Source organism: Dermacentor variabilis, unplaced genomic scaffold (assembly GCF_050947875.1).
Source record: "Dermacentor variabilis isolate Ectoservices unplaced genomic scaffold, ASM5094787v1 scaffold_21, whole genome shotgun sequence".
Lineage (NCBI taxonomy): Eukaryota > Metazoa > Arthropoda > Arachnida > Ixodida > Ixodidae > Dermacentor > Dermacentor variabilis.
In genome coordinates, this window is record NW_027460379.1 from 2,832,950 (window position 1) to 2,860,450 (window position 27,501).

The 27,501-nt window shown below is 45.1% G+C and overlaps 1 protein-coding gene across 1 annotated transcript in view; it reads left to right on the forward strand.

The window, feature by feature from the left end:
- The first annotated feature begins 16,757 nt into the window (after positions 1-16,757).
- The window catches only part of Vhl (von Hippel-Lindau protein), a 158,670-nt gene continuing 147,926 nt past the window's right edge, over positions 16,758-27,501 (forward strand). Inside the window, exons 1-2 of the mRNA XM_075678454.1 lie at positions 16,758-16,941; positions 20,758-20,916. Of these exons, the coding sequence (XP_075534569.1) occupies positions 20,758-20,916 (159 nt within the window). The 5' untranslated portion in view covers positions 16,758-16,941. The remainder of the gene's footprint in view (positions 16,942-20,757; positions 20,917-27,501) is intronic.

Below are 27,501 nucleotides of genomic sequence, written 5' to 3' on the forward strand. Positions count from 1 at the left end.
GTAAAAATACTGAAAGATATATATAGCGGATCCACAGCCACCGTAGTCCTCCATAAAGCAAGCAACAAAATCCCAATAAAGAAAGGCGTCAGGCAGGGAGATACGATATCTCCAATCCTATTCACAGCGTGTTTACAGGAGGTATTCAGAGACCTGGATGGGGAAGAATTGGGGATAAAAGTTAGTGGAGAATACCTTAGTAACTTGCGATTCGCTGATGATATTGCCTTGCTTAGTAACTCAGGGGACCAATTGCAATGCATGCTCACTGACCTGGAGAGGCAAAGCAGAAGAGTGGGTCTAAAAATTAATCTGCAGAAAACTAAAGTAATGCTAAACAGTCTCGGAAGAGAACAGCAATTTACAATAGGCAGCGAGGCACTGGAAGTCGTAAGGGAATACATCTACTTAGGGCAGGCGGATCCGGATCATGAGACGGAAATAATCAGTAGAATAAGAATGGGCTGGAGTGCGTTTGGCAGGCATTCCCAAATCATGAACAGCAGGTTGCCGTTATCCCTCAAGAGAAAAGTATATAATAGCTGTGTCTTACCAGTACTCACCTACGGGGCAGAAACCTGGAGGCTTACGATAAGGGTTCTACTCAAATTGAGGACGACACCACGAGCTATGGAAAGAAGAATGATAGGTGTAACATTAAGGGATAAGAAAAGAGCAGATTGGGTGAGGGAACAAACGCGAGTTAATGACATCTTAGTTGAAATCAAGAAAAAGAAATGGGCATGGGCAGGACATGTAATGAGGAGGGAAGATAACCGATGGTCATTAAGGGTTACGGACTGGATCCCAAGGGAAGGGAAGCGTAGCAGGGGGCGGCAGAAAGTTAGGTGGGCGGATGAGATTAAGAAGTTTGCAGGGACGGCATGGCCACAATTAGTACATGACCGGGGTTGTTGGAGAAGTATGGGAGAGGCCTTTGCCCTGCAGTGGGCGTAACCAGGCTGATGATGATGATGATGATGATGATGATGATGATGATGATGATGATGATGATGATGATGATGATGATGATGTCAAACGAAATTACTTTTGAAGAGCAACAACCTGCTCATTATCACAAAGTAGAATGAGGTGATCACTAGTGACTCACGTGAGTCACTGCATTCGCACGGGAGCGTCAACTCCCCTTACCTGCCGGTACCTATATCAAAGGAAATGGTTTTCAAAGGGCAGGTAACTGCTTACTATCGCTCATTTACATGACGTGATCACTAGTGACTTACAATGCGCTGTTCCGAGGAACTCGCTCAAGATATCGTGTTAGAGAAGAGGCATTGACACGCGCAAACCGTGTTATGATGGTGACTCACATGACGTCACCATGAAGGCTATTTAGCACGCACTCTTCATTAAGGGCTGCAATAATACAAAAATATCTTTAAAAGGCGAAATATGCGAATTGAGTCACACCTTTTTCTTACAAATGAACTATTCATTATGGAGCGGTGGTTCTAATATTGCCAGAAACAATGTCATGTTACCGACCTCGAAAGAAAATATCCTTGTATAGGCTTAAACTTTGACTGTTGCCTCGCGTTAATGAAATATAAGTGGAAAATTGACGAATAGCTGAATCTCGGATGCGTGGGATTGAGTGCGCATTCTTTTCTCCTAAAGCTCGAGGATGGACGGCAAGAAGTACAACCGAAAAAACAGCGTCGTGATGTATTTTATGAGACATCTTACTCGACACGAGATGTACAAAGATACGGAGAGATCTTTTGAACGAAAATATGTAAATTATTCGATGCGGTACTTAATTTCACAAGATACCAGGGCACTTCCTGAATGGGATTATAGAAACAAACCGAGAACAATTACATGTCCTCCTCTCTAAGCGCAGCCTGAACAAAAGAAAAGTTGTGCCTATCAAATGCAGCGCAATCCACGCGTTGAACAAGTGCCATAGCGTGTTGTGCAGCATTTACAAGCAACGAGCCCCTGTGCTCCTTTCGTGTGACTCCTTGTGGAGTCACCAGCACTGCGTCGCGCCGCTCACTGAGGTACTGTTTAACTTGACATTTAAACTTGGAGAAAACTTCCTCAACGGTATTAAAAAAGGGCTGTATGGCGGCAGGCGCTTGATGGAATGATTCGAGCTGACCAGATTTGCCTGTTCTGCGCGATTGTGAGCGGGAGCGTTGTCGAAAATGAAGACGGCCTCTGTATCTGGCTCCTCAGAGTCAACCTGGGCGGAAACGTCGGCGAGAAAGTCATTGAATACAATCCAATGAATTCTTTCGACAATTCGCCAGTGCAGCGCACCATTTGCCGACATGCAGGCGAGGATGTTGATGTTCGCGCCTTTCGTCGAAGTCGTCGTGCCCTTTTTTGCACGGCCGAATTTTCTTGAGCACCATATATTGTAATTCGTTTCGTCGACGAAAAAGCGGCAAACCCTGGGCCCATTGATTTGTAACCATTGCGCATACTCTTTGCGCTTCTTCTTCACGTCGCAGCGGTTGCGGTCCACCGGCCTCTGGGTCGCTAATTTGATGGAGTATGTGTGTGCGTCGAGGAGGCGTTCAACAGAACTGGTGCTGATTGTGAGGCCAGATATTTCTTGTTCAACGGTTCGCTTTATCTGTTTCAGCGTGAACGCTGGGTTCTCGTCGACAGTTCTTGTTACGACGGCGACAACGTCGGCACAAAACTTTCTGATGGAGCCCCCCGTTTTCAGAGACACTTCACGGTCTGTCGCTACAATCGACCTTACAGTTTTTAGATTTATGCCCAGCTTCTCGGCGAGTTGTCTCAAACCTCCGCCGCGCCTTGAGGCATCGACAATTCTTGATCGGCCGACGTCAGACAGTTTGTTGTTTTTCCTTGGTGGCTTATTTGATCCTTGAATGGAGGACCCCGCTTTCGCACGCGTAGTGACGTCACGCCAGTCACTAGTGATCACGTCACTTGAGTCATTGATAGGGAGCATGTTTTTGAGCTTTGAAAGCGATTTCCTTTGATATGTTAGTAGGCAGGTTAGGAGAGGTGCATGCGACGGCGGTGGCGTCGAGCGAGTCACAAGTGAGCTAATTATGTCACTCAAGGATAAGCTGTTATATCCTTAGAAGCATTTCATTTGGTATGCATGACGGAAGCATAAGAGTGCACGCAAAATACAAGATTAGTGAGCTATATTGAATCGCTTAGTAATTATGCCAAGTGCCTGAGTAATGGTGAGCAAGTTTTTACCCTTGCGAACAATGTCGATCGATATGCAAGACGATAGGGAAGGAAATCGCATGTCATGATCGCAACCCAAGTCGCGTAATATCCGTCACGATTCTGCCTCACCAATGTGAGTCTGTTGTCACTCGGAAATGCGACTTGAAAAGGAGGAAATGAGCGAGCGGTATAGCACACGTAAGTGTTTCTGAAGCAACCATAACAACACCGGCAGCGTGGAAACTGTGCTCCTATAGTGCTGACGCCAATATAGTTATCACATCAATGAATATACGGCATTCATGAAGCCTGTTACGAGCTCTTCTGCAAGAATTATTCGTTTCTCAATCAATTTCGAACAGGATTAAATTGACTGGCATTGGGATTAAAATGTGTGGCACTTGGATTAAAATGGTTGGCGCAAGGATTAAATGAGTTGGCACGCGGATTAATTCGGATGGCGCTGGGATTAAATGTGGTGGCGCCTGGATTAAATTATTGGCGCTGGATTAAAAATGCTGGCGCTCAGATTAAATTGGCTGGCACCTGGATTATTTTCAATGGCGTTTGGATTAAACTGAGCAGGAAAATCTTAGTTATGAAGTGAGGGAAGCTCGCAGTAAAATGGAATATGAAGAACGACTGAGGAATATGGAAGAAAGTAAATGGGCTGGGAGAGTGTTCAGGTATCTGTACAGGAAAAACATTGATTCACAGTGGAGGAAAAGAACTAGGAAGCTTACCAGCAAGTATGTGGCCTGTAGGGGTGGGCAACACAGCAACAAAGACGGTCAACCGGAAAGTCAGAGAGCTAAAGCTCCCTCTAAGAGGAAGCTTCAGCTCGGGTGCTCCTATCTAAATACATGTAGAAGGAGATTTTGTTTTTATCAGCAACCACTGCACCAAATTTTACGAGGTTTGTTGCATTTAAAAGAAAAGCTTAAAATCTAGTGACTGTTGGTTTCGAATTTTCGATTTAGTTCATCATTCTTTTATGAAAAATCGGCAAACATAGAAAATTTTCAAAAAACGACACCTTCAAGTTTTCAACTCTGTAACTCAACAACGAAAAAAGATAATACAATTCTTTGAATTGCATCTAATAGTACGTCTAAAGCGGACACAATTCATTTGTTACACATGAATATAAAAAAGTTTAGTAATATGGAAATACGGCTTTTGCAGAACCCTTGTAACCAACCTAACAAATTCACGTAGTACGTAAAATGACACATCGAATTTGTCCGCTTTGAATGATCTTATGGATGCCGTTTGCAGAACCGTGATATCTGTTTTTTATGCAGAGCTATGAATTTGTAAACTTCGTGCTTCTATTTTTTTTCAAACGGTTGAATATTTGAAAATCTTTTTAACAAAATTCAGGCCCTAAATCGAAATTCCGCATCCAACAGTCACTAGAATTTAGCTTTCTCTCTCAAATGCAACAAACTTCATTATAATTGGTCCAGGGGTTATCTCAGAAAAAATGTTTTGCGTTTTACATGTATTTGAATAGGCCACGTCAGATTTTGGCGGAAGCCTTCGATCAATGGCTCATTGTCAAGGTCATCTGCCGTTAGCAGAAACTGTCACAGCTTTCCGTTCTCCTGATTGGTCTCCTCTGTGTCGTGACGTCACTGTCGGTAGGCGCAGGTGTGCGCCTCCTGATTGGCTCGCGTGCGTGACGTCACTGTCGTCAAGTTCGGATGTCCAGGTAGTTCGGCGCCGCGCGGGATGACTCATCACATCGGCATGCGTGGCGGCCGTGTGCTCGACGGTGCGCCCTGACGTCACTGTCGTCAAGCGCTTGAGGTGGCCTTTCGATTGGGCGCTGTGTGGCCTGACGTCACTGTCGCGATGTCCGCGTGGCGACCGTCTGCTTGGGTGTGGTGGCGGCGGTCGCGGCAGTTTACTTTGCGGTATCGTGTGGAAAGGATGCCTCGCCTCACCAAACCAGTGTCTCCCAACACGTGACGTGCGGCAGCCGCTGAATGCAAGTGGTGCTCAAGAGGAGGCTGAGCGTATACGTCGCATGCATCAGGGCGGCGAGGCGCGTCTGACACCACAGAGTCTAGGGACGCGACAAGCCAACGCAAGAGAGGCAATGCGTTTCAAGCGTCTCGCTGCATCTCGGGTACCAAGGGAAATGAAGCTCGGAAGTGCCGTGACCGCCTTCTTGCCATGGCAAGCCGATCAAGTACAAGTCAATCGAGCGAAGTGGATAATGAGGATGGCCAACTACACCCCAACAACGGCATGGAGGACACATCTTCTCCTGATCCACAAACGGCTCTGCAACAGTTCGGCGCTGCAAAGCAGTTCTCCTGGATCTGGACCACGGAGCAAGAAACATTTAGGAGTGGAAACTCCGCTGTTTGCTGCGACCAGAAAAAGTCACAAGCCCGCGGAGCCGTTATCGTGCTGGCGGCGTCTGGCGGGCTGGAAAGAAATTACCGCCGTTGAGAGCGCGCCGGAGCCGCCTGCCCGGGCGCTGCATTTTTTTTTTTTTCGCTGCGGCTTCTCCGACGCGCCGCATGGCGCTGCCAGTGTATACGGCCCCGTCGGTGCATACAACAATTGTGACCTTATCTGGTCGCCCGCGCGCGCTCGCGCTGACGGGAGTTTCCCCTCCTAAATGTCTTACTCCGTGATCTGGACCCATTAATGCACAAGGAGTTCACAGGCCATGAGTTGCAAGCCGACATTCTCCCAGATGACAGCTTTGAAATGATGGACTCAGAAGACATTGAAACAATAGACATAGGCTTAAACAACGTTGCAGGCATTTAATAAACAAACAAACATTCACATAACAGTGTACCCGTTGTGTGCCTGCGTGGTATTTCCGACGCAACAAATCGCCATTGGCAATGGTGTCCGGCTTCCACCATTTCACACTTAAGTCTCGACAAAGTGCCTTCCGTTTTTTGCAATAGCGCAGCAAGCAAGCGTATGCGGGCATGTGTGAGCTTGTGTTCCAATGGTGGCGCTGAGCTTTCTCTATGGCTGAGCTGTGCTGCCCTGTGCTGTGCTCCATGAAGGGCTGCAGAAGATAGCGCCAACCTTTCCGTTCTCACAACGAACCACTTTTAGGTTGCGGTGCTGATGCTGTGACACTTCATATCTTATTCTCGTCTGCAGTGGTGTCCAGTCGTCAGCAGGCACATGGTTTTCAAGGTATGTCGGTGGTTTGTTTTTGTACTTTCTTCTCTTTTATGCCGGTAATGAGTGCTTAGCATGGGCCGGAAGAGCTGATGCACAACTCAAACGCCCAGCGGTTTCGGCAGCACCCTTCAAGGCATGTCGGTGGTGTTTCTTCTCGGTATAGTATTAAACTGAGCCAATTGGTGCATATATAGCTAAGACTTGTTTGAACAGCTGAACTGCAACCCGAAACAAATGGCGATACAGAAGCGACGTTCTTATTTGTCTCCCTTTGTCCCGTGTTTCAGTTCTCATACTCGTCCTAGTCTTTCTTGTAATGTATGTGCTTCTCGCGGTCCGCAGGTTTTGTGCACAACGGTACTATGGTTTCAGTGGTTCTGGCACACGTTTTCGATAGTGATGCTCGATGTTGTGAGGTAGTCACCATTCATGCATTGCTTTGCAGGTCTTTTGTAATAAGGGCTGTCTGTAGAGCTACGTGATATTTTGCACGCTTTGTAGCTCCTCTGTACGTTTACATAGCTCCTGTGCATAGCGTGCAGTATTAAGCGCTTTTTTTTATTTATTCATACTGCAGGACAACACACTGGCCCATGCAGGAGGAGCAATACAGTTGGCCAGGTAATGACAAAGCAAAAAGGATAATAATTTTTTAAAAAATATATAAACAGTGCATGAAAAGGATGCAGGCCATAGCCATGTTACAAAAATCAAAATGCTTGCCTTAGCACATGTAACTACAACAAAAAGCACCACACATATGAATTTATGTGCGGATAAAAAACGCTGTGCCAAACAATAATCGGGCACTAAACATAACAAAATACAGAGAATTTCACATAAAAAACGAGAAAAATAGTGAGAAATATTGCTTATGGTTGTATCAGAAGAAGCCCACAAACACTGACACACAGGACAACATGGGGAAGTTACTTGTGAACAATAAATGAAATAAAGAAACGATAAATTAATGGAAATTAAAGTGGATGAAAAAACAAGATGCCGCAGACGGGAACCGAACCCACAACCTTCGCATTTCGCGTGCGATGTTCTACCAATTGAGCTACTGCGGCTCCGTTTTCCCATCCACTTTCTTGGGTATTTGTGTGTACTACAGGTTTTCCCGCTCAGTTTAATCCAAACGCCATTGAAAATAATCCATGTGCCAGCCAATTTAATCTGAGCGCCAGCATTTTTAATCCCAGTGCCAATAATTTAATCCAGGCGCCACCACATTTAATCCCAGCGCCATCCGAATTAATCGGCGTGCCAGCTCATTTAATCCTTGCGCCAACCATTTTAATCCAAGTGCCACACATTTTAATCCCAATGCCAGTCACTTTAATCCTGTTGGAAATTGATTGAGAAACGAATAATTCTTGCAGAAGAGCTCGTAACAGGCTTCATGAATGCCGTATATTCATTGATGTGATAACTATATTGCCGTCAGCACTATAGCAGCACAGTTTCCACGCTGCCGGTGTTGTTATGGTTGCTTCAGAAACACTTACGTGTGTTATACCGCTCGCTCATTTCCTCCTTTTCAAGTCGCATTTCCGAGTGACAACAGACTCACATTGGTGAGGCAGAATCGTGACGGATATTACGCGACTTGGGTTGCGATCATGACATGCGATTTCCTTCCCTATCGTCTTGCATATCGATCGAGATTGTTCGCAAGGGTAAAAACTTGCTCACCATTACTCAGGCACTTGGCATAATTACTAAGCGATTCAATATAGCTCACTAATCTTGTATTTTGCATGCACTCTTATGCTTCCGTCATGCATACCAAATGAAATGCTTCTAAGGATATAACAGCTTATCCTTGAGTGACATAATTAGCTCACTTGTGACTCGCTCGACGCCACCGCCGTCGCATGCACCTCTCCTAACCTGCCTACTAACATATCAAAGGAAATCGCTTTCAAAGCTCAAAAACATGCTCCCTATCAATGACTCAAGTGACGTGAGTGACTGGCGTGACATCACCACGCGTGCGAAAGCGGGGTCCTCCGTTCAAGGATCAAAATAAGCCACCAAGGAAAAACAACAAACTGTCTGACGTCGACCGACCAAGAATCGTCGATGCCTCAAGGCGCGGCGGAGATTTGAGACAACTCGCCGAGACGCTGGGCATAAATCTAAAAACTGTAAGGTCGATTGCAGTGACAGACCGTGAAGTGTCTCTGAAAACGGGGGGCTCCATCAGAAAGTTTTGTGCCGACGTTGTCGCCGTCCTAACAAGAACTGTCGACGAGAACCCAGCGTTCACGCTGAAATAGATAAAGCGAACCGTTGAAAAAGAAATACCTGGCCTCACAATCACCACCAGTTCTGTTGACCGCCTCCTCGACGCACACACAAACTCGCATCAAATTAGCGACCCAGACGCCGGTGGACCGCAACCGCTGCGACGTGAAGAAGCGCAAAGAGTATGCGCAATGGTTACAAACCAATGGGCCCCGAGTTTGCCGCTTTTACGTCGACGAAACGAATTACAATATATGGTGCTCAAGAAAATTCGGCCGCGCAAAAAAGGGCACGGCAGCGCTCCAGACGACGACTTCGACGAAAGGCGCGAACATCAACATCATCGCCTGCATGTCGGCAAACGATGCGCTGCACTGGCGAATTGTCGAAAGAGTCCATTGGATCGTATTCAATGACTTTCTCGCCGACGTTTCCGCCCAGGTTGACTCTGAGGAGCCGGATACAGAGGCCGTATTCATTTTCGACAACGCTCCCGCTCACAATCGCGCAGAACAGGCAAATCTGGTCAGCTCTAACCATTCCATGAAGCGCCTGCCGCCATACAGCCCTTTTTTAATACCGTTGAGGAAGTTTTCTCCAAGTTTAAATGTCAAGTTAAACAGTACCTCAGTGAGCGGCGCGACGCAGTGCTGGTGACTCCACAAAGAGTCACACAAAAGGAGCACAGGCGCTCGTTGCTTGTAAATACTGCACAACACGCAATAGCACTTGTTCAACGCGTGGATTGCGCTGCATTTTATAGGCACAACTTTTCTTTTGCTCAGGCTGCGCTTAGAGAGGAGGACATGTAGTTGATCTCGGTTTGTTTCTATAATTCCATTCAGGAAGTGCCCTGGTATCTTGTGAAATTAAATACCGCATCGAATAAATTACATATTTTCGTTCAAAAGGTCTCACCGTATCTTTGTACATCTCGTGCCGAGTGAGATGTCTCATAAAATACATGACGGCGCTGTCTTCTTGGGTTGCACTTCTTGCCGTCCATCCTCGAGCTTTAGGAGAAAAGAATGCGCACTCAATCCCACGCATCCGAGATTCAGCTATTCGTCAATTTTCCACTTATATTTGATTAACGCGAGGCAACCATCAAAGTTTAAGCCTATGCAAGGATATTTTCTTTCGAGGTCGGTAACATGACAATGTTTCTGGCAATATTAGAACCACCGCTCCATAATGAATAGTTCATTTGTAAGAAAAAGGTGTGACTCAATTCGCATATTTCGCCTTTTAAAAATATTTTTGTATTATTGCAGCCCTTAATGAAGAGTGCGTGCCAAATAGTCTTCATGGTGACGTCATGTGAGTCATCATCATAACACGGTTTGCTCGTGTCAATGCGTCTCTTCTCTAACACGATATCTTGAGCGAGTTCCTCGGAACAGCGCATTGTAAGTCACTAGTGATCACGTCATGTAAATGAGCGATAGTAAGCAGTTACCTGCCCTTTGAAAACCATTTCTTTTGATATACGTACCGGCAGGTAAGGGGAGTTGACGCTCCCGTGCGAATGCAGTGACTCACGTGAGTCACTAGTGATCACCTCATTCGACGTTGTGATAATGAGCTGGTTGTTGCTCTTCAAAAGTAATTTCGTTTGATATGCATGTCGCCAGGTTAAGAGAGTGCATGGTTGGGTGAGAACCATGATGACGTCATGGGAGTCACTAGTGATCACGTCATTGGCTGGGTGATAGTTAGCCGGTTATTATCCTTTAGAAGCCACTTCGTTTGATATGCATGCCGGCAGATTAGGATAGTGAATGCGTGAGAAGCCTGGTGACGTCACGCCAGTCACTAGTGATCACGTCACTTGAGTCATTGATAGGGAGCATGTTTTTGAGCTTTGAAAGCGATTTCCTTTGACATGTTAGTAGGCAGGTTAGGAGAGGTGCATCCGACGGCGGTGGCGTCGAGCGAGTCACAAGTGAGCTAATTATGTCACTCAAGGATAAGCTGTTATATCCTTAGAAGCATTTCATTTGGTATGCATGACGGAAGCATAAGAGTGCATGCAAAATACAAGATTAGTGAGCTATATTGAATCGCTTAGTGATTATGCCAAGTGCCTGAGTAATGGTGAGCAAGTTTTTACCCTTGCGAACAATGTCGATCGATATGCAAGACGATAGGGAAGGAAATCGCATGTCATGATCGCAACCCAAGTCGCGTAATATCCGTCACGATTCTGCCTCACCAATGTGAGTCTCTTGTCAAACGGAAATGCGACTTGAAAAGGAGGAAATGAGCGAGCGGTATAGCACACGTAAGTGTTTCTGAAGCAACCATAACAACACCGGTAGCGTGGAAACTGTGCTCCTATAGTGCTGACGCCAATATAGTTATCACATCAATGAATATACGGCATTCATGAAGCCTGTTACGAGCTCTTCTGCAGGAATTATTCGTTTCTCAATCAATTTCCAACAGGATTAAAGTGACTGGCATTGGATTAAAATGTGTGGCACTTGGATTAAAATGGTTGGCGCAAGGATTAAATGAGTTGGCACGCGGATTAATTCGGATATGGCACTGGGATTAAATGTGGTGGCGCCTGGATTAAATTATTGGCGCTGGGATTTAAAATGCTGGCGCTCAGATTAAATTGGCTGGAACCTGGATTATTTTCAATGGCGTTTGGATTAAACTGAGCGGGAAAACCTGTAGTATGAACCCTGGGATTGTTAGCCCGCGCCCCCACTCACAGACCTTGGCGGCGGACGTGGAACGTCCTTTTTGCCGCAGGCGTCACGAGAACGTGATCTTTTTGGTGAAGGCCACTGGTCAATAAACCCACATATGCTACCTGAAGGCATCAATGTTGCCGGATTCGAGACCCGCGTTATGTAATAAACGAGAAGAAAGAGGGTTAACCGAGGGGCTCGATTTTTATTAGTCATATCAGAAGAAGCCAACAAACACTCACACCAAGGACAACATAGGGGAAATTACTTGTGCTTAATAAATGAAATAAAGAAACGATAATATAATGGAAATTAAAGTGGATGAAAAAACAACTTGCCGCAGGTGGGAACCGAACCCACAACCTCAATTGGTAGAGCATCGCACGCGAAATGCGAAGGTTGTGGGTTCGGTTCCCACCTGCGGCAAGTTGTTTTTTTCATCCACTTTAATTTCCATTAGTTTATCCTTTCTTTATCTGCCCTTCCTTTGTACACATTCCAAATTCATGACATTCTTTTTGGTATGAGGATCCCATACAACCTCCGCGTATTCAAGTTTCGATCACACGAATGTGTTATATCCTAAAATTTTGGTGTTTACGAGTGCCTTCTGAACAGCTGCTGAACATGTAAGGGAAATATTGTCACGTGGTGGCGACGTTGAAGAACACAGTAGCAATACTGTGAACGACAAAACTAACTTTTATTAGGCGAACCTGCGCTCACAAAAACAGGCTACACTTATATAGCACAACGATAGCGGCGAGCACGGTCGGCGATCGTCGAAATTCTGATCAGCGGGTCAAGCGCGTCGGCTTTTATACAGCAGTCGACGAATGTTCCAGACTAATCGTTGGGACACGCGTTCCTTCCACAAAGTTCTACACCATTCGCGTCAGGCGATGAAATCAGATAACACAAGGTTCGGCGACAACAGACAGCGGATAGAAGCATCGATAACTTTCCAGAAACTTCGGATACATGCAGGCGCTTCCCGCGCTGTGCGATAACATTTGTTAGGCGGCGAAACGTGGTCGCCCGATAAAGATAAGTACACGTGTCAATATACAATTCACTTACAGGGAAGCTAACGGAAGGCCAAGATGGCGACGCTATATCAAGCGGGGCTTGATATATCAAGGATTAATCACAGCTATGCTTTCATGCCTTATTCCTCGAGAGTTGATGTCTTTAAGCATTCTTTTTTGGTTAAAACAATTGCTGACTGGAACAAACTTAATTCTGAGGTTTTTGAAAATGTTGACTCTGTGATTTCCTTTGAAAGAAATTTGGAAATGTTGTTTTACTAATCGTAAGTGTACATATGCCTTATTTGTACTTATAGAATTACTGATTTATTATCTCTGTGGTTTTCTTTGAAAGAAATTTGGAAATGTTTTACTGATCGTAAGTGTATGTATGCCTCGTATGCCTTGTATATAATTACTGATTAATTATTTGCGCATGCCACTGTTTTGTTATAAGATTGTATTTCCCACCCTGTAACAGCCCGAAAAGGGCTCACAGTATGGACAAATAAAAATAAATTAATTAAATAAACACTGCAAACGATCATCACAGGTGATGACACTGACATTATTGTTATCACAGAGTGATGGTTAAACTCTGATATCGACGACAATGAACTTCTGAACAACCCATCGTATACTGTTTACAGGCAAGATAGGATCGGTCGTCGGGGGGTGGGGTCTTTGTATTTGTCAAACAATGGCTGGTCTCTTCTCGCTTATCTAATGAAGGTCACCACGAGATCCTCTGCCTCAAGATAGTACAGCCGACAAGCACGACCATACTGATTTCTTGTTACCGTCCCCCTGATTCTGACCTTACATTTACAAACGAACTTAATTCCATCATATCCAATCTAATCTCCCGTTTTCCTCGTGCTAATCTCGTGCCATGCGGTGACTTCAACTTTCCGGATATTGAATGGGAAAACTGCATCGCTTCAACCCGCGCATCCAAAGATTTCTTAGAAGCAGTTCTTATGCACAATCTTAGCCAAGTAGTTACCAGACCTACTCGCAGTACTAACATTCTTGATTTAGTACTTACTACAAATAAGGAACTAATTAATTAGGTGTTAGCGATCACAACATTCTGTTTTTTAACATAGCTATAGAGCTTCCTACTTACCAGCCGTCTATTAAATTCATCCGAGATTACAATAAAGCAAACTTTCCAGAAATTAACAATCAGCTAGAATCGTTCTTCCATCAATCAGCCCCTTCCAGAACAGTTGAGCAAAACTGGTTACTCTATAAACATAAACTTTTGTCTCTTCTTGATGGTCATGTTCCTCTTGTACGTATTCGCGGAGATGCCGGCAGACCCTGGTATTCGAACAACCTTAAAAAAACTATCTAAGAAAAAAAAAGCGCATTTTCCGTGAACTCAAATGACGCAACAATCCGCAAAAATGGGGAAAATACGGTATTGCGGGAATACACAAGTTTGCTGAGGCAATCTAAACGCAGTTATTTCCACCAGGACCTGCTGAGCATTCTGTGTGACAACCCTCGCAAATTCTGGAACTTATCACTTAAATGTACTTCATGTCATAGTATCGCGTTGATCAACTCGGATGGATGTCATATTGACCGAAAATAAGGACGGGGACAGCGGGAGAGAACGCATAAACAACATGGGCAGTTGTTCTCTCCCGCTGTCCCCGTCTTTATTTGCGGTCAATATGATATGCAGTAAACACCAACTAGGCTAAAGTTCTTCTGCAGCTCGGACGGGTCTCCTGTTGAAGTCACGGTGTAAGTGGTTGAAGTGAATCAGCGTCCCGATGTCATGAACTCTTATTTTTGCTCGGTTTTCGCTAATGAACCTTCTACTGATATATTCCTACGTTGCCATCTACGCACTATTCAGAAATTTCGGCTGTTATTACATAATAACTCAAGGAATCTCCAATTTAATTGATGACCTCAAACTTTCCAGTATGCCGGGTCCCGACGGCATAACGGCCAAAGGGCCCCAAATCGCCATCTAGCCGCTTCTTGAAATTGATTTTCACCCAATCTTTTGCCTCTTCCACTATTCCGAATGATTGGAAAATTAGCAGTTTTGTACCTATGTCCAAATCCGGTAGTCGTTGGAGTCCATGTAATTACCGCCCTACTTCCTTAACCTGCATACCCTGTAAAATTCTAGAGCATATATTGTACTCCAGCAATGCATCTCATTTAGACAACAACTTTTTTTCTTTCCCAATCAACATGGATTTAGACGAGGCCACTCGTGTGAAACACAACTGTTCGAATTCACCACAAACCTTCACCGCCACCTTGACTCCCGTTTTCAAACCGATGTTATCTATCTTGACTTTGCAAAGGCATTTGATCGTGTCGCCCACCTACGTCTTACCGAAAAACTTGCTTGCCTCAATCTTGACCCACTTAATAATAATCTTTATTTCAGACAACAAGGTCTCGGAATCAAGGGCAAAAGGCACATGTGTTCTGCCTGACAGGACCCAAGCACCCGAATACACACACTCAGAGCATGTAGCAACAGAAAGAACATAATACACTACCGTCACATACACAACACAGTTTTATACAAAGTAAAAAACCGAACAAGGTGCAAGCTTTTACTATATTAACGGAAAATTAATAGAAATAAGGAACCCTAGGATCATCAAAAATTCTGTATACACAACCTATTGATTGTTAGGACAGGGAAGGAGGTAAGCTTCAACATTCTTTTTTAAAGAGTTCAGGGACACACATTTCTGAATAATTTCTGTGGCCTGTGTATGTCTGTTGAGAAGACTCGTATTACCAACGTGTATTGTCCTGGATTGAATATTTTCTCACAAACCTCTCACAACACACCGTCATCGATAACCTCAAGTCGTCAAGTAGTCCAGTCTTGTCAGGTGTACCACAGGGCTCTGTGCTGTTTGTTTCTCAATTTTATAAATGACCACCCTAACAGCTAGCATTGTTTCATCAATGCGGTTATTCGCTAATGACTGCGTCCTGTATCGGCGCATATCCTCCCATAATGACCAACTAATACTCCAGGAAGACCTAAGCAAAATAGCAAATTGGTGCTCTCTTTGCCTCATGTCCCTCAACGTTTCCAAGTGCAAATACATGTGTGTAACTAAGCGGGAAATCATTAACCACAAGTACTCTCTTGATTCCACAGCTTTCACTCAAGTTGACTCTTACCGTTATCTAGGCGTTACTATCACTAATCAGCTTACGTGGTCTGCCCACATAATTCAACTTATAAACGACTGTTCTAAATCACTTGGCTTACTCAAAAGATCGATCGCTTTTTCTGTCTCCTGTTCCCGTACGCAAGCTCGACAATGAGACGTTCACTCGGTCTAAACTTGAGTATGCCTCAGCAATTTGGAACTCTCACCAGACTTACCTTATTAACTCGCTCGAAGCAGTGTAGAATCGCGCAGCACGTTTTATCGCTTCAAACTATGACTGGCATGCAAGTATACGCGGCATTAAATCATCCCTCAGCATCCCTAGTCGAACACTTCGTAGGAAGATTTCACAACTTTCCTTTTTCTACAAGCTCTATTATAATTTCCCACATCTCAGAAACACTCTTCTACTTTCGGCCAGCCGCTCTTCTAAGCGTCTCTTTAACAATCCGTCTACAACGTATTCATGGTTCTTCTAATATGCATGCCTTCAACAACTCTTTCTTACCTAGTGTTATTATATTGTGGAATGCGCTACCCAACAGTATAGTAAATGAAAGTGATCCAGATATATTTAGGCACCTGTTGTCATGTTTTTAAAACCCTTAACCTACCACTATTACGCTGTTACTGTAACGTCTAAGTTTTTTACTGCTCTGTTATACTGCCAATTGTGTTGCCATTTCCACTTCCGGTTCGCACCTTTGTTTTGTTTTTGATTTTTCTTGCCCGTCGTCTACTAGCATGTATACCAAGTTTTAGTTACCGTGTAACATAAGTTAGCCATTGTTTAATTATGACCATACTGTTTATTGATGCTTCCCCCCCCCCCCCCCCCACCTTATGTAATGCCCGAAAAGGGCTCTTTAAGGGACAATATAAATGATGATGATAATAAATGATGAACTATGCATGAGCAAAGCTACAAGCGACATTTGCTCACTTCGTTTGGAACCAAATGGTTCAGTGCACTAAGCATGCTGTAGGCTGATCCTGTAGGCAGTCCTTCCTCGTAATTGAATTTCGCGCCTAGTCGCTACGATTTTTTGATTGGCCATATTTACGGGGAATACATCCATCCGCACAAGACTGTATGATTTGATGCGTGGATTTCAGCCTAGTATTCAGTATCTACAAAATTGGAATCACCGAGGAAATTAGTCCGAAAAAGAAAAGCATCGCACGCGACATTGTTAGCGCCGCCAGAGGTGCTGCAGTCGGTATTGCGTTCAACTTGTGCCACGGTAGGGTGTTTTAATCTCGGTTTTGATATTTCTGCTGTATGCGCAGGGCACATTGTTATGGTCACTGCCAACTGACAAGTGCGACTGGGGATTTCACGATGGAGCTGAAATAGCCCGGGTGACTAGGTAGTCTAGGTGCGCTGTCGTTGCGTGCGGCGAGTGCTGCAAGAGCCGATTATCTTTGGGTGCCGTGAGTATCGTAAACAGATTGCTAACGCAGACAATTTGGTTCTTTATTCTATGACGCAGGGTGAGGGTAACTTATTCCTCGATGCCACTTTTGACCCTTTGACTAGGCTCAAAGAGCGTAGCCTCTGCGCTGTCAAAGAGGTCGAAACTTTGTGACGGCCGCATTGCGTGGAATCAAACAGGCCGCATGCAGCAGCGTTTATTGTTTTTGTTATGCATCATGCGTCAAAGTGCGTTGCGGGGAGAAATGCGCTCAGCACGAGCGCATTCCTCATCGAACATCCTTCGTTTTGCTTCATTAGGTGGTGACGATTGGTTTGATGTATCAGGAAACCCAGATGAAGAGGCTGCCTCACTGTGTGCGAAATAGCACATGTAGCCTTCTTGAATAACTTTTCTTGCAAGAAACACTTCTAACTTAAGACTTTTTATATTGGAATAGCTGCGATTGCAAGTTCGTTGCATCTTCTAGAACATGGGGTTAAGTACTGCGTAACAGTTGCGGTGCTCTTTCAGGAGTCGTGCTGTTCCAGTTGGTCATTGTATACGCTCCTGACACTGCCCAGGTGGCGCGTCCGAGCAGTGATCGTTAGCGCCTCTTGCGGCACTTTCCGTCAAAACTGACACTGACGGACCACACTACTCACGCTGCCCACGCGGATCTGCCAACGTGATCGCTTGTTCATACTTGTTTGGAAACGAACAGATGGCGTAAGTTTTGCTGTGTGGTTTCAGATCAGTCTTAACTTTCGACTGTCTGATACGCCCTGCCATTCGTCGCAAAGGGGAAAAGCTCTACGCTGCCGCGCACGTTCACAGCGTGAAAGAAACCGCCGGTGTGACTGTGCTGGCGAAGTAAACGAGTAGAACGGGGGTTAACCGAGGGTTCCGATTTTTTTATTAGTCATAACATGAGAACTGAATCATGAGAAGTGTCACTTCCACCAAGGCAAATGCAACTGCAGCGTATCTCTAGCCTGAGTACACTCAAGTATCATATTGTGCTTTGATCAAGCAGCTCAATTGAGTGTGCAGGCTTGGCTGAGCTTATTAAGCGTTAGGCATAGGTAAAGAAGGAAAAATCAGACATCCACCTGTTCGTAGCAATTGCTACAAAGGAAACCCAAACGGGTTCCTCGAAAGAAAAGCCTCGAAGTTGAAGAAAAATTCGTCCTGGTCTGGGACTCGAACCCGGGACCACCGCCTTTCTGGGGCAGCAGCTCTACCATCTGAGCTAACCAGGTGGCTAGCAGATGGCAGGGCGAAGTCGAATTTGTTGACAACACGAAGCAAAGGCAAGAGTTTGACGTAATAGTTGTGCGGAAACCAACAATTAATAGAGGGAAAATCAGACATCCACCCGTTCGTAGCAATTGCAACAAACGAAACCGTAGGTGTTCTTATCCAACCATTTCAGTTACCGTAGACACTGCCGTAGACAAAACGTGTCCTTCCGTGGTGTTGTTTTGACACACTTGCAAAGCCTCAATGGCCAGGGATGATAGGCGCCATATCTTTTCGAATTGCTAAAAGGTTCATTTAAACAACTTTCAAAAAAACTTTATTAGACTGCTATGTTCTGACAAGCAACCCCAGTACTTTGTTTACAACTGCCGAGGCACCAGCACGACCAAGCTTGGGCCGCGCCGCCCGCCAAGACTCTGGTGACCGTATCCGGCAACCTGAACCCAAGCAGAGCCACACAGCGTGAAGTGCTGAGCGACTCATGCAAGCCAGAACACCTGCAGCCACCACGCAGTACGCCTCGTATACAGCGAAATAAATAGCTCTAAAAGATATGGAGAATTTGCAAAAATATGTAAGCCGGCTGCCCGGCAAGACTCTTTCTTGACCACAAACTTCAGTCTACTGACTACAATACTTTATGGTGCGATCCTCCAGGAAGGAAGCTAGAGCACAAAACCACGGCCGACCAGGAAATCTGAGAGTCGGAGAGCAGGCAGCCCTGCATGGCCGTTGCAGCCTTTGACGCAGCAGTACCGCCGTCCCCACGCTTTTCTTCCTGGGCCGTTTTCGATGTCTTGCACATTTGCCATCGTAAAAAAGCGGTATGAGAACGTTTACCTGCAGGACGGTGGCGCACGTGGTTCAGAAGTTTCGAATCACATGCGGTCATCACAACAACACGCGCGCCACTACGCCGTCGACTGAAGTTTGATCAGTACCAGAGTTGCACTTTCGACACTACAGGTGGCGCGGCCGTCGCCGGGAAACTGCACTGTCAGGAGCGTATACCAATGTTGGCGTGTCAGTTTTTAGCCACGTTAACAGCAAAATTGCCTTTTTGCATTCCAGGAATTGCCATCATGGGAAATAAGAAAAAAAGACTGCTTTGAGCTGCAATGAGCTAACAAATTTTCTCCATCATGTGAGAACATGTGGGAGTGCCTTAGTTGTACAGAGAAGTGACAAGTACACGAAAACATGTGTAATTCTTGATCTTTTAATGGAAATGCTAGCCCAGCACTTCCAGTATTAGTACTGCCACACACCTGATGCTTTCAAAGATGTCTGCTGGTAGATCACCATGAACACTGACAGTAAGATTGCTGAAGGTTATGTACTGGAATAAGAGTCTTGAAAATTTTTGTGTCTGAAACATGCAGTCTCAGTGCAGCAGTTCTATTTCAAAGGTGCTTTGCTGCCGAGCACTAGGTTGTGAGTTTGATTCCTTGTCACAACATTCAGCTGTCTCGCTGTGATATGTGCGGTAAAGCTGAACAAATATTAACCCCTCAGGCGGTAACTGCTGGAAGGAAAAGCAGACTTAGATCTGTTTTGCAAGCTGTTGTGCCAGGAAAGGTGATGCACAAGGCCCGGAAATATGCAGTTAATTTGCGACAAACATTTTGATGAAAGCACATATTGAGAACAAGATAAGCTTCTTTTGTTTTGTTCTTTACGTGGTTGTGTAGGCCATGATATGCCCCTGAATTCGTAATGAAGTGGTCGGTAACTATTTCAGATTTCATTTGAATATGCTGCACATGCTGCACTTTAATAAAATGCGATAATTATGCAAATTTCAGTTAACAAACTTTCTTTTTTGGCTCTGGTTAAGGTCTAAAGGGAAAAGGAAAAGGTGATCTGAGGGGTTAAACTTTTTTGTTGGTTACAACCATATGAAGTAAACCGACAATGAAGCCAGAAAAAGCATGGGGAAATTTAATGTTTAATTCAAATGCAAAACTAATAATGAAAAGGGAAATGAAGTGGAGAAAAAAAACTTGGCTCAAGTGGGAGCTTAGCGAACATCTTTCACACTATGCTTGTAGTGCTTTGAATAATGTGAAGTTTTAGTGTAGCTGTATCATTTTTTCCGAAAACAATCAATGATTGGAATGCCCTACCTGGAAATTCCCGCTGGTTACAGCCACCCACTTGACGAATCTTGTTGACTGTAACCCTTGTATATATTTGTATGTTTGCTTATTTTAGTATCTGCTCACGTAGCCCCCTCCTGCTTGGACACATGTCCGCAGTATTGTGAAAATAAAGTAAAATAAATAAATAGGGTGCCCTTGTTCACTGTGAGTTCCCTCATAGCTTGTACTTTCGGTAGTTCTGTGCAGCACCGTGGAATCTACAGGCACCTTAACCAATTGCGAGGGAAAGCGCATCTAAAGGTATCCATCCATACCTTGATGCCCGCACAAGCATCTGCATTTGCAGATCTCGCAGTGTGGGCCCTGCTGCACGGAACTACTCAGAAAGAGCTTGGGAAGTTTATAAAAGCACTGGCAACTCCTCATCAGCCGTGCCTAATGGTCATGACTGGTGCCTCCTGACTCTGCAGATGGGTGACGATCGAGGTCAGGTGCGCTGCCTGGTCTCGGGCCCATCGTTGTGTCCATCGTACGTGCGTTTTGTGAACAAGACAAACCGCCACGTGGATGTCATCTGGCTCAACTATGAAGGCCTGCGCATCAAGTACAAGAGCCTTGGGCCAAATCAGGTATATGGGAAAAACTGAAAATGTGCTCTGCTCCTAGTGCTGTTAATATCTGATGTTGGTTATCGTTTGGAGCAACTGTGTAGTTTATAGGACCAATGATAGCACCAATGTGGTGGGACCAGCACCTGTCCTCTTTTAGGTGCCATAGAGGTGCTTTGATGCATCCGATGTTGCCCAATCATTTAGTTCATATTCATGTTTCCTTGTTGGCACTGAATCTGGGGCTTTTGCAATCCTTATAGATTATTTGGGAAAACTAAACTGTAGGCTGATATTTAACATTACAACACACAAGGACTCGTCTATTGTAGCATGAAGCAGCTTTTAAACTGCTTCATGCTCCAAGTGCTTGACATTATCTTTTGTGTATTCCTGTGCTTCCCTGATTTTTATGTTGTGTATCAAAATGTTCTGTTTCCTGCAAAAACTGCTTCGACAGTAACCCACCTAAAATAAAGTGCCTTGGGTAGGTTTAGTATTTGCATGGCTGCTGGGTTAAAGAAAAAGGGTACTGCTTGCCAAGTCACGCTGTGGTTACATGTGTGTGTGTGCATCTCACAGCAGGATCAGCTGGGGTAGGCAACACTGAAACTGCTATCTGCACTGACGTGCGCTTTAGACTTACCTGAGTGTGGCTTTCGGTTTAGATTTTATCTGTGGTTTTCAACAAGTGCAGTGTTGGTGTTGTGTGCATGAAATTTGTAGCTACCCAAAAGACTTTTTCATCTGCAGCATTCCTGTTGTCCCTGTTATTCCTGGCAAAATGTGTTCATGTGATGTGCCATGATATAAGCCGGGTCACTGTGCAGCATCATATAGATGTCTGTATGCTGGTAAATGCTACGCTGCAGAGACATCATATGAATGTTCCTTGCGGTTCCTGCTTTAAGGGATACTAAATAGAATCACTAAATCAGTTAAGACTGATAAAGTATTCCTTGAAAAATCTATTTTATTTAATTTGACGGTAAGAGGCTCATTACTAGAGGAAAATAAAGTGCAAACTTCAATTCTTTGAACGTTTGCACTGAAACTCCAGTGCTGGTCTGCCGGTGTGATGCTGTGGATGTCAACATATTTTCAAACATTTTGGGCTATTTCGTCATAATCATCATCATTATCATCAGCCTGGTTATGCCCACTGCATGGCAAAGGCCTCTCCCATACTTCTCCAGCTACCCCGGTCACGTGCTAATTGTGTGACCATGTTGTCCCTGCAAACTTCTTAATCTCAATCTCCCACCTAACTTTCTGCCGCCCCCTGCTACGCTTCCCTTCTCTCGGAATCGAGTCCGTAACCCTTAATGACCATCGGTAATCTTCCCTGCTCATTACATGTCCTGCCCATGCCCATTTCTTTTTCTTGATTTCAACTAAGATGTCATTAACTCGCGTTTGTTCCCTCACTCAATCTGCTGTTTTCTTATCCCTTAACGTTACACCCATCATTCTTCTTTCCATTGCTTGTTGCAATGGTAAGACACAGCTGGTTATCAACTTTTCTCTTGAGGGATAATGGCAACCTGCTGTTCATGATCTGAGAATGCCTGCCAAACGCACAGCCCATTTTTATTCTTCTGATTATTTCCGTCTCATGATCTAGATCCGCCGTCACTACCTGCCCTAAGTAGATGTATTCCCTTACCACTTCCAGTGCCTCGCTACCTATCGTAAACTGCCGTTCTCTTTCCGAGACTGTTAAACATTACTTTAGTTTTCTGCAGATTAATTTTTAGACCCACCCTTCTGCTTTGCCTCTCCAGGTCAGTGAGAATTCATTGCAATTGGTCCCCTGAGTTACTAAGCAAGGCAATATCATCAGCGAATCGCAAGTTACTAAGGTATTCACCATTAACTCTTATCCCCAATTCTTCCCAATCCAGGTCTCTCAATACCTCCTGTAAACGCGCTGTGAATAGCATTGGAGAGATCGTATCTCCTTGCCTGACGCGTTTCTTTATTGGGATTTTGTTTTCTTTATGGAGGACTATGGTGGCTGTGGAGCCGCTATAGATATCTTTCAGTATTTTTTACATATGGCTCGTCTACACCCTGATTCTATAGTGCCTGCATGACTGCTGAGGTTTCGACTGAATCAAACGCTTTCTCGTAATCAATGAAAGCTCTATATAAGGGTTGGTTATATTCCGCACATTTCTCTATCACCTGATTGATAGTGTGAATATGGTCTATTGTTGAGTAGCCTTTACGGAATCCTGCCTGATCCTTTGGTTAACGGAAGTCGAAGGTGTTCCTGATTCTATTTTCGATTACCTTAGTAAATAGTTTGTAGGCAACTGACAGTAAGCTGATTGGTCTATAATCTTTCAAATCTTTGGCGTCCCCTTTCTTATGGATTAGAATTATGTTAGTGTTCTTACAAGATTCTGGTATGCTCGAGGTCATGAGGCATTGCGTATACAGAGCGGCGAGTTTTTCTAGAACAATCTACCCACCATCCTTCAACAAATCTGCTGTTACCTGATCCTCCCCAGCTGCCTTCCCCCTTTGCATAGCTCCCGAGGCTTTCTTTACTTCTTCCGGTGTTCCTTGTGGGATTTCGAATTCCTCTAGACTATTCTCTCATCCATTACCATCGTGGGTGCCACTGGTACTGTATAAATCTCTATAGAACTCCTCAGCCACTTGAACTATCTTATCCATATTAGTAATGATATTGCCGGCTTTGTCTCTTAACGCATACATCTGATTCTTGCCAATTCCTAGTTTCTTCTTCACTGCTTTTAGGCTTCCTCCATTCCTGAGAGCATGTTCAATTCTGTCCATAATATACTTCCTTATGTCAGCTGTCTTACGCTTGTTGATTAACTTCGAAAGTTCTGCCAGTTCTATTCTAGCTGTAGTGTTAGAGGCTTTCATACATTGGCGTTTCTTGATCAGATCTTTCGTGTCCTGCGATAGTTTACTGGTATCCTGCCTGACGGAGTTATCACCGACTTCCATTGCACACTCCTTAATGATGCCCACAAGATTGTCATTCATTGCTTCAACACTAAGGTCCTCTTCCTGAGTTAAAGCCGAATACCTGTTCTGTAGCTTGATCTGGAATTCCTCTATTTTCCCTCTTACCGCTAACTCATTAATCGACTTCTTATGTACCAGTTTCTTCTGTTCCTTCCTCAGGTCTAGGCTAATTCGAGTTCTGACCATCCTATGGTCACTGCAGCGCACCTTGCAGAGCACGTCCACATCTTGTATGATGCCAGGGTTAGCGCAGAGTATGAGGTCTATTTCATTTCTAGTCTCGCCGTTCGGGCTCCTCCAAGTCCACTTTCGGCTATCCCGTTTGCGGAAGAAGGTATTCATTATCCGCATATTATTCTGTTCTGCAAACTCTACTAATAACTCTCCCCTGCTATTCCTAGTGCCTATGCCATATTCCCCCACTGCCTTGTCTCCAGCCTGCTTCTTGCCTACCTTGGCATTAAAGTCGCCCATTAGTATAGTGTATTTTGTTTTCACTCTACCCATCGCCGATTCCACATCTTCATAGAAGCTTTCGACTTCCTGGTCATCATGCCTGGATGTAGGGGCGTAGACCTGTACAATCTTCATTTTGTACCTCTTATTAAGTTTCAAAACAAGACCTGCCACCCTCTCGTTTATGCTATAGAATTCCTGTATGTTACCAGCTATATTCTTATTAATGAGGAATCCGACTCCTAGTTCCCGTCTCTCCGCTAAGCCCCGTTAGCACAGGACGTGCCCGCTTTTTAGCACTATATGCCTCTTTTGGCCTCCTAACTTCACTGAGCCCTATTATATTCCATTTACTGCCCTCTAATTCCTCCAATAGCACTGCTAGACTCGCCTCACTAGATAACGTTCTAGCGTTGAACGTTGCCAGGTTCAAATTCCAATGGTGGCCTGTCCGGAGCCAGGGATTCTTAGCACCCTCTGCTTTCGCCTTCGTGCCTTCGTGCATAAACAGTCCTTCTTATCCGTGTTTCTCCGACATGGAAAAGGCGTACGATACAACTTGGCGCTACGGTATCCTGCATGACCTATCGACGCTGGGCATCTGCAGCGCTATGTTAAACATTATAGAAAGCTACCTGCACAACCGTACATTCCTGGTGAAAATAGGTAATGCTCTGTCGCGTGCATTCATACAGGAAACTGGGGTACCCCAGGGAGGCGTACTTAGCTGCACGCTCTTTGTAGTTTAAATGAACACGCTTCGTAAAACATTACCCCCATCTATCTTTTATTCCATCTACGTGGATGACATACAGGTAGGTTGCCGATCACTCCCACCGTCCATAGCTCCTTTTATTCCTTGCGTGATCATTGTTTAGTCGCTTCCCCCAATCCGGTGGCAGGGAGCCGATGACATCAGGTCCCACCAATCCGGTGTCAGGAGGCCGCTGACCTCAGGTGCCACCAATCCGGAGATAGGTTGCCCCTTTTCGCCGATGCCGATTGTACCCTGAGAGGAGATGGCCAGATCATCGCACTCAGTGCATCTCTGGCTTGGACATACCAGTTTGTGCTGCTGACAAGTGACAACCGTATCATTGCTAATTGATGAAACCTCTCATGAACGAGGTATTCCCGCACTGGTCATAATTCATCCGTGTCGAGAACCATTTTGACTAGGCCATCGGCCCAGTCCCCATAATCGTGCGAGCTGTGACCACGGGGTGAACGGCCGATCACAAAAGTACGCAGTTGCTGCTTGCGCTCGCCTGCACGAGCCTGTTCTTGAGCCTGGGCTACAGCATTGGGATGGCATAGACGAGCTCGTTCCCGGTTCTACTCGTGGCATTGCTGATCGAAAGCTGCCTGCTCAGGAATACGTATGGCATGTGGCCAGCCAATTTATGTAGCCGGAGAGAAACTGCTGCATGTCTGCTCGGCTGCGACAGAGAGCAATGACGTCACTACATGCGCAGCCAATTGGGTGCCTCTTTTTCACATTCTTTTTCGTGCATTCGCATGGAGTTGTGCCGGAGGAGTTTTCGGTGTACAGGCAACAGACGGATGGAGGGACGAATTGGCTAGCCATATACAGCTTCGCTGTAAAACATCGTGATCGAGCTAGTGCCTTATCCATACCTGCCAACCCTCCCGATCGCCCGGGAGACTCCTGATTTTTTACTGAACTTACCGTTTGTATGATCACTGTCTTATATCTCCCGAAAAGTGGTCTCCGTTCGTGCAATAATGGTTTTTGCGAAACCGGCACCGCGGAATATACAGCCACATCGTAATCATCAGCATCACCAACAACGGCTGCACTAGCACCATTGGTATCATCGACTAAGCAGCTGACTACGGTGCCTAGTAAGCCGACCAAAGCCAGAGCCAATGTAGCTCTTGCATTTCATGCATGCCTTCCTCCATGGTGCATCTTGTTGCTGCTGCTTGTGTGTGATTAGTGTTGGCTAGGCTGTCTATGTGCAGTGCACTGTGTAAAGTTAGAATCCTCGTGTGCTTTATGCCATGGCGCTATCAAAGCCCAGGAAAAGGTATTTGCAGAAGTTCTTGCGATCTTGTACGTCTGAATTTCCGTGCTTTTTGACATCAAGAAAAGGAAAACATTTTGCATATTGTACAACGTGTGGATGCGGCGTCAGCATGTCTCGCGGTGTCAAAGGCGACTTGAAACTGCGTGTTTGCACGGCGAAGCATCAAAGCTATGTTGACACTACTGAGCAGCAAGGCAACATAGTGAACTTTCTCTGGAACAAGTACGACGACTGTGTTATACGTGTGGAGTGCCTGTTTACGGGATTCCTCGTCGGAACACAACCTACCCCTTAGTGTCAGCGACTACATTGGGCCTCTTCTATGGAAAATACTCCTGAAATGGGATGAAACGAAGCGCTATGGATGTGGACACAATTCTGAAACGCAACTCTGAAGAATGCGGAGGTGGCCATCCTGAAATTTATTTTGCAGGCATCGCTCTCAAGTCTTTGTTTCTTTATTCAGAGTTTTCCTCAGCTGCTGCCTCGAGATTCCACTGAATATGCTGAAGACGCTTTAGATGCTCTCGAAGCTGAGTTTGCCACACTACAGGCGCACGGTCTTCCAGAGGACATTCTGAATGAAGAAAGGTGGGACGTGCAGTGGTCTATGGTTGGAAAAATGAAAAACACTGATGGAAAACGTGTTTCACCGAGTTGCTAAGGTGATGCTGGGTTTACTCGTGATACCACATAGCAATGCAGAGTCTGAGAGGATTTTTAGCACGGCGCGAAAAACTAGGACTGAGTTCCCCTCCAACACCTGCTGCTAGTGAAGAGCCGTCAGTCTAGACCATGTTTTGACCCAAGCTACCCTGACGAATTTTTGAAGTGAGCAAAGTCTGCTGCTGCAAAGTCCTGCAAAAGGACTCATCGAACAGTGCCTGCAGGTTTGAACGAACCCCCCCCCTCCATTGGCGCGAATAATAAGTCTCCCGATTTTTTTTCTCGCCAGGTTAGCAGCTAAGCTTATCTGCTGCGTCTCGTCCGAAGTAACACATCGTGTTTGGTGTTAGTTGGAAAGACGTTGCGATAGCTGTTGTCTTAGCATGGATAAAGTGCACAGATGGTTCTTTTTTTTTTTCTTGCCACA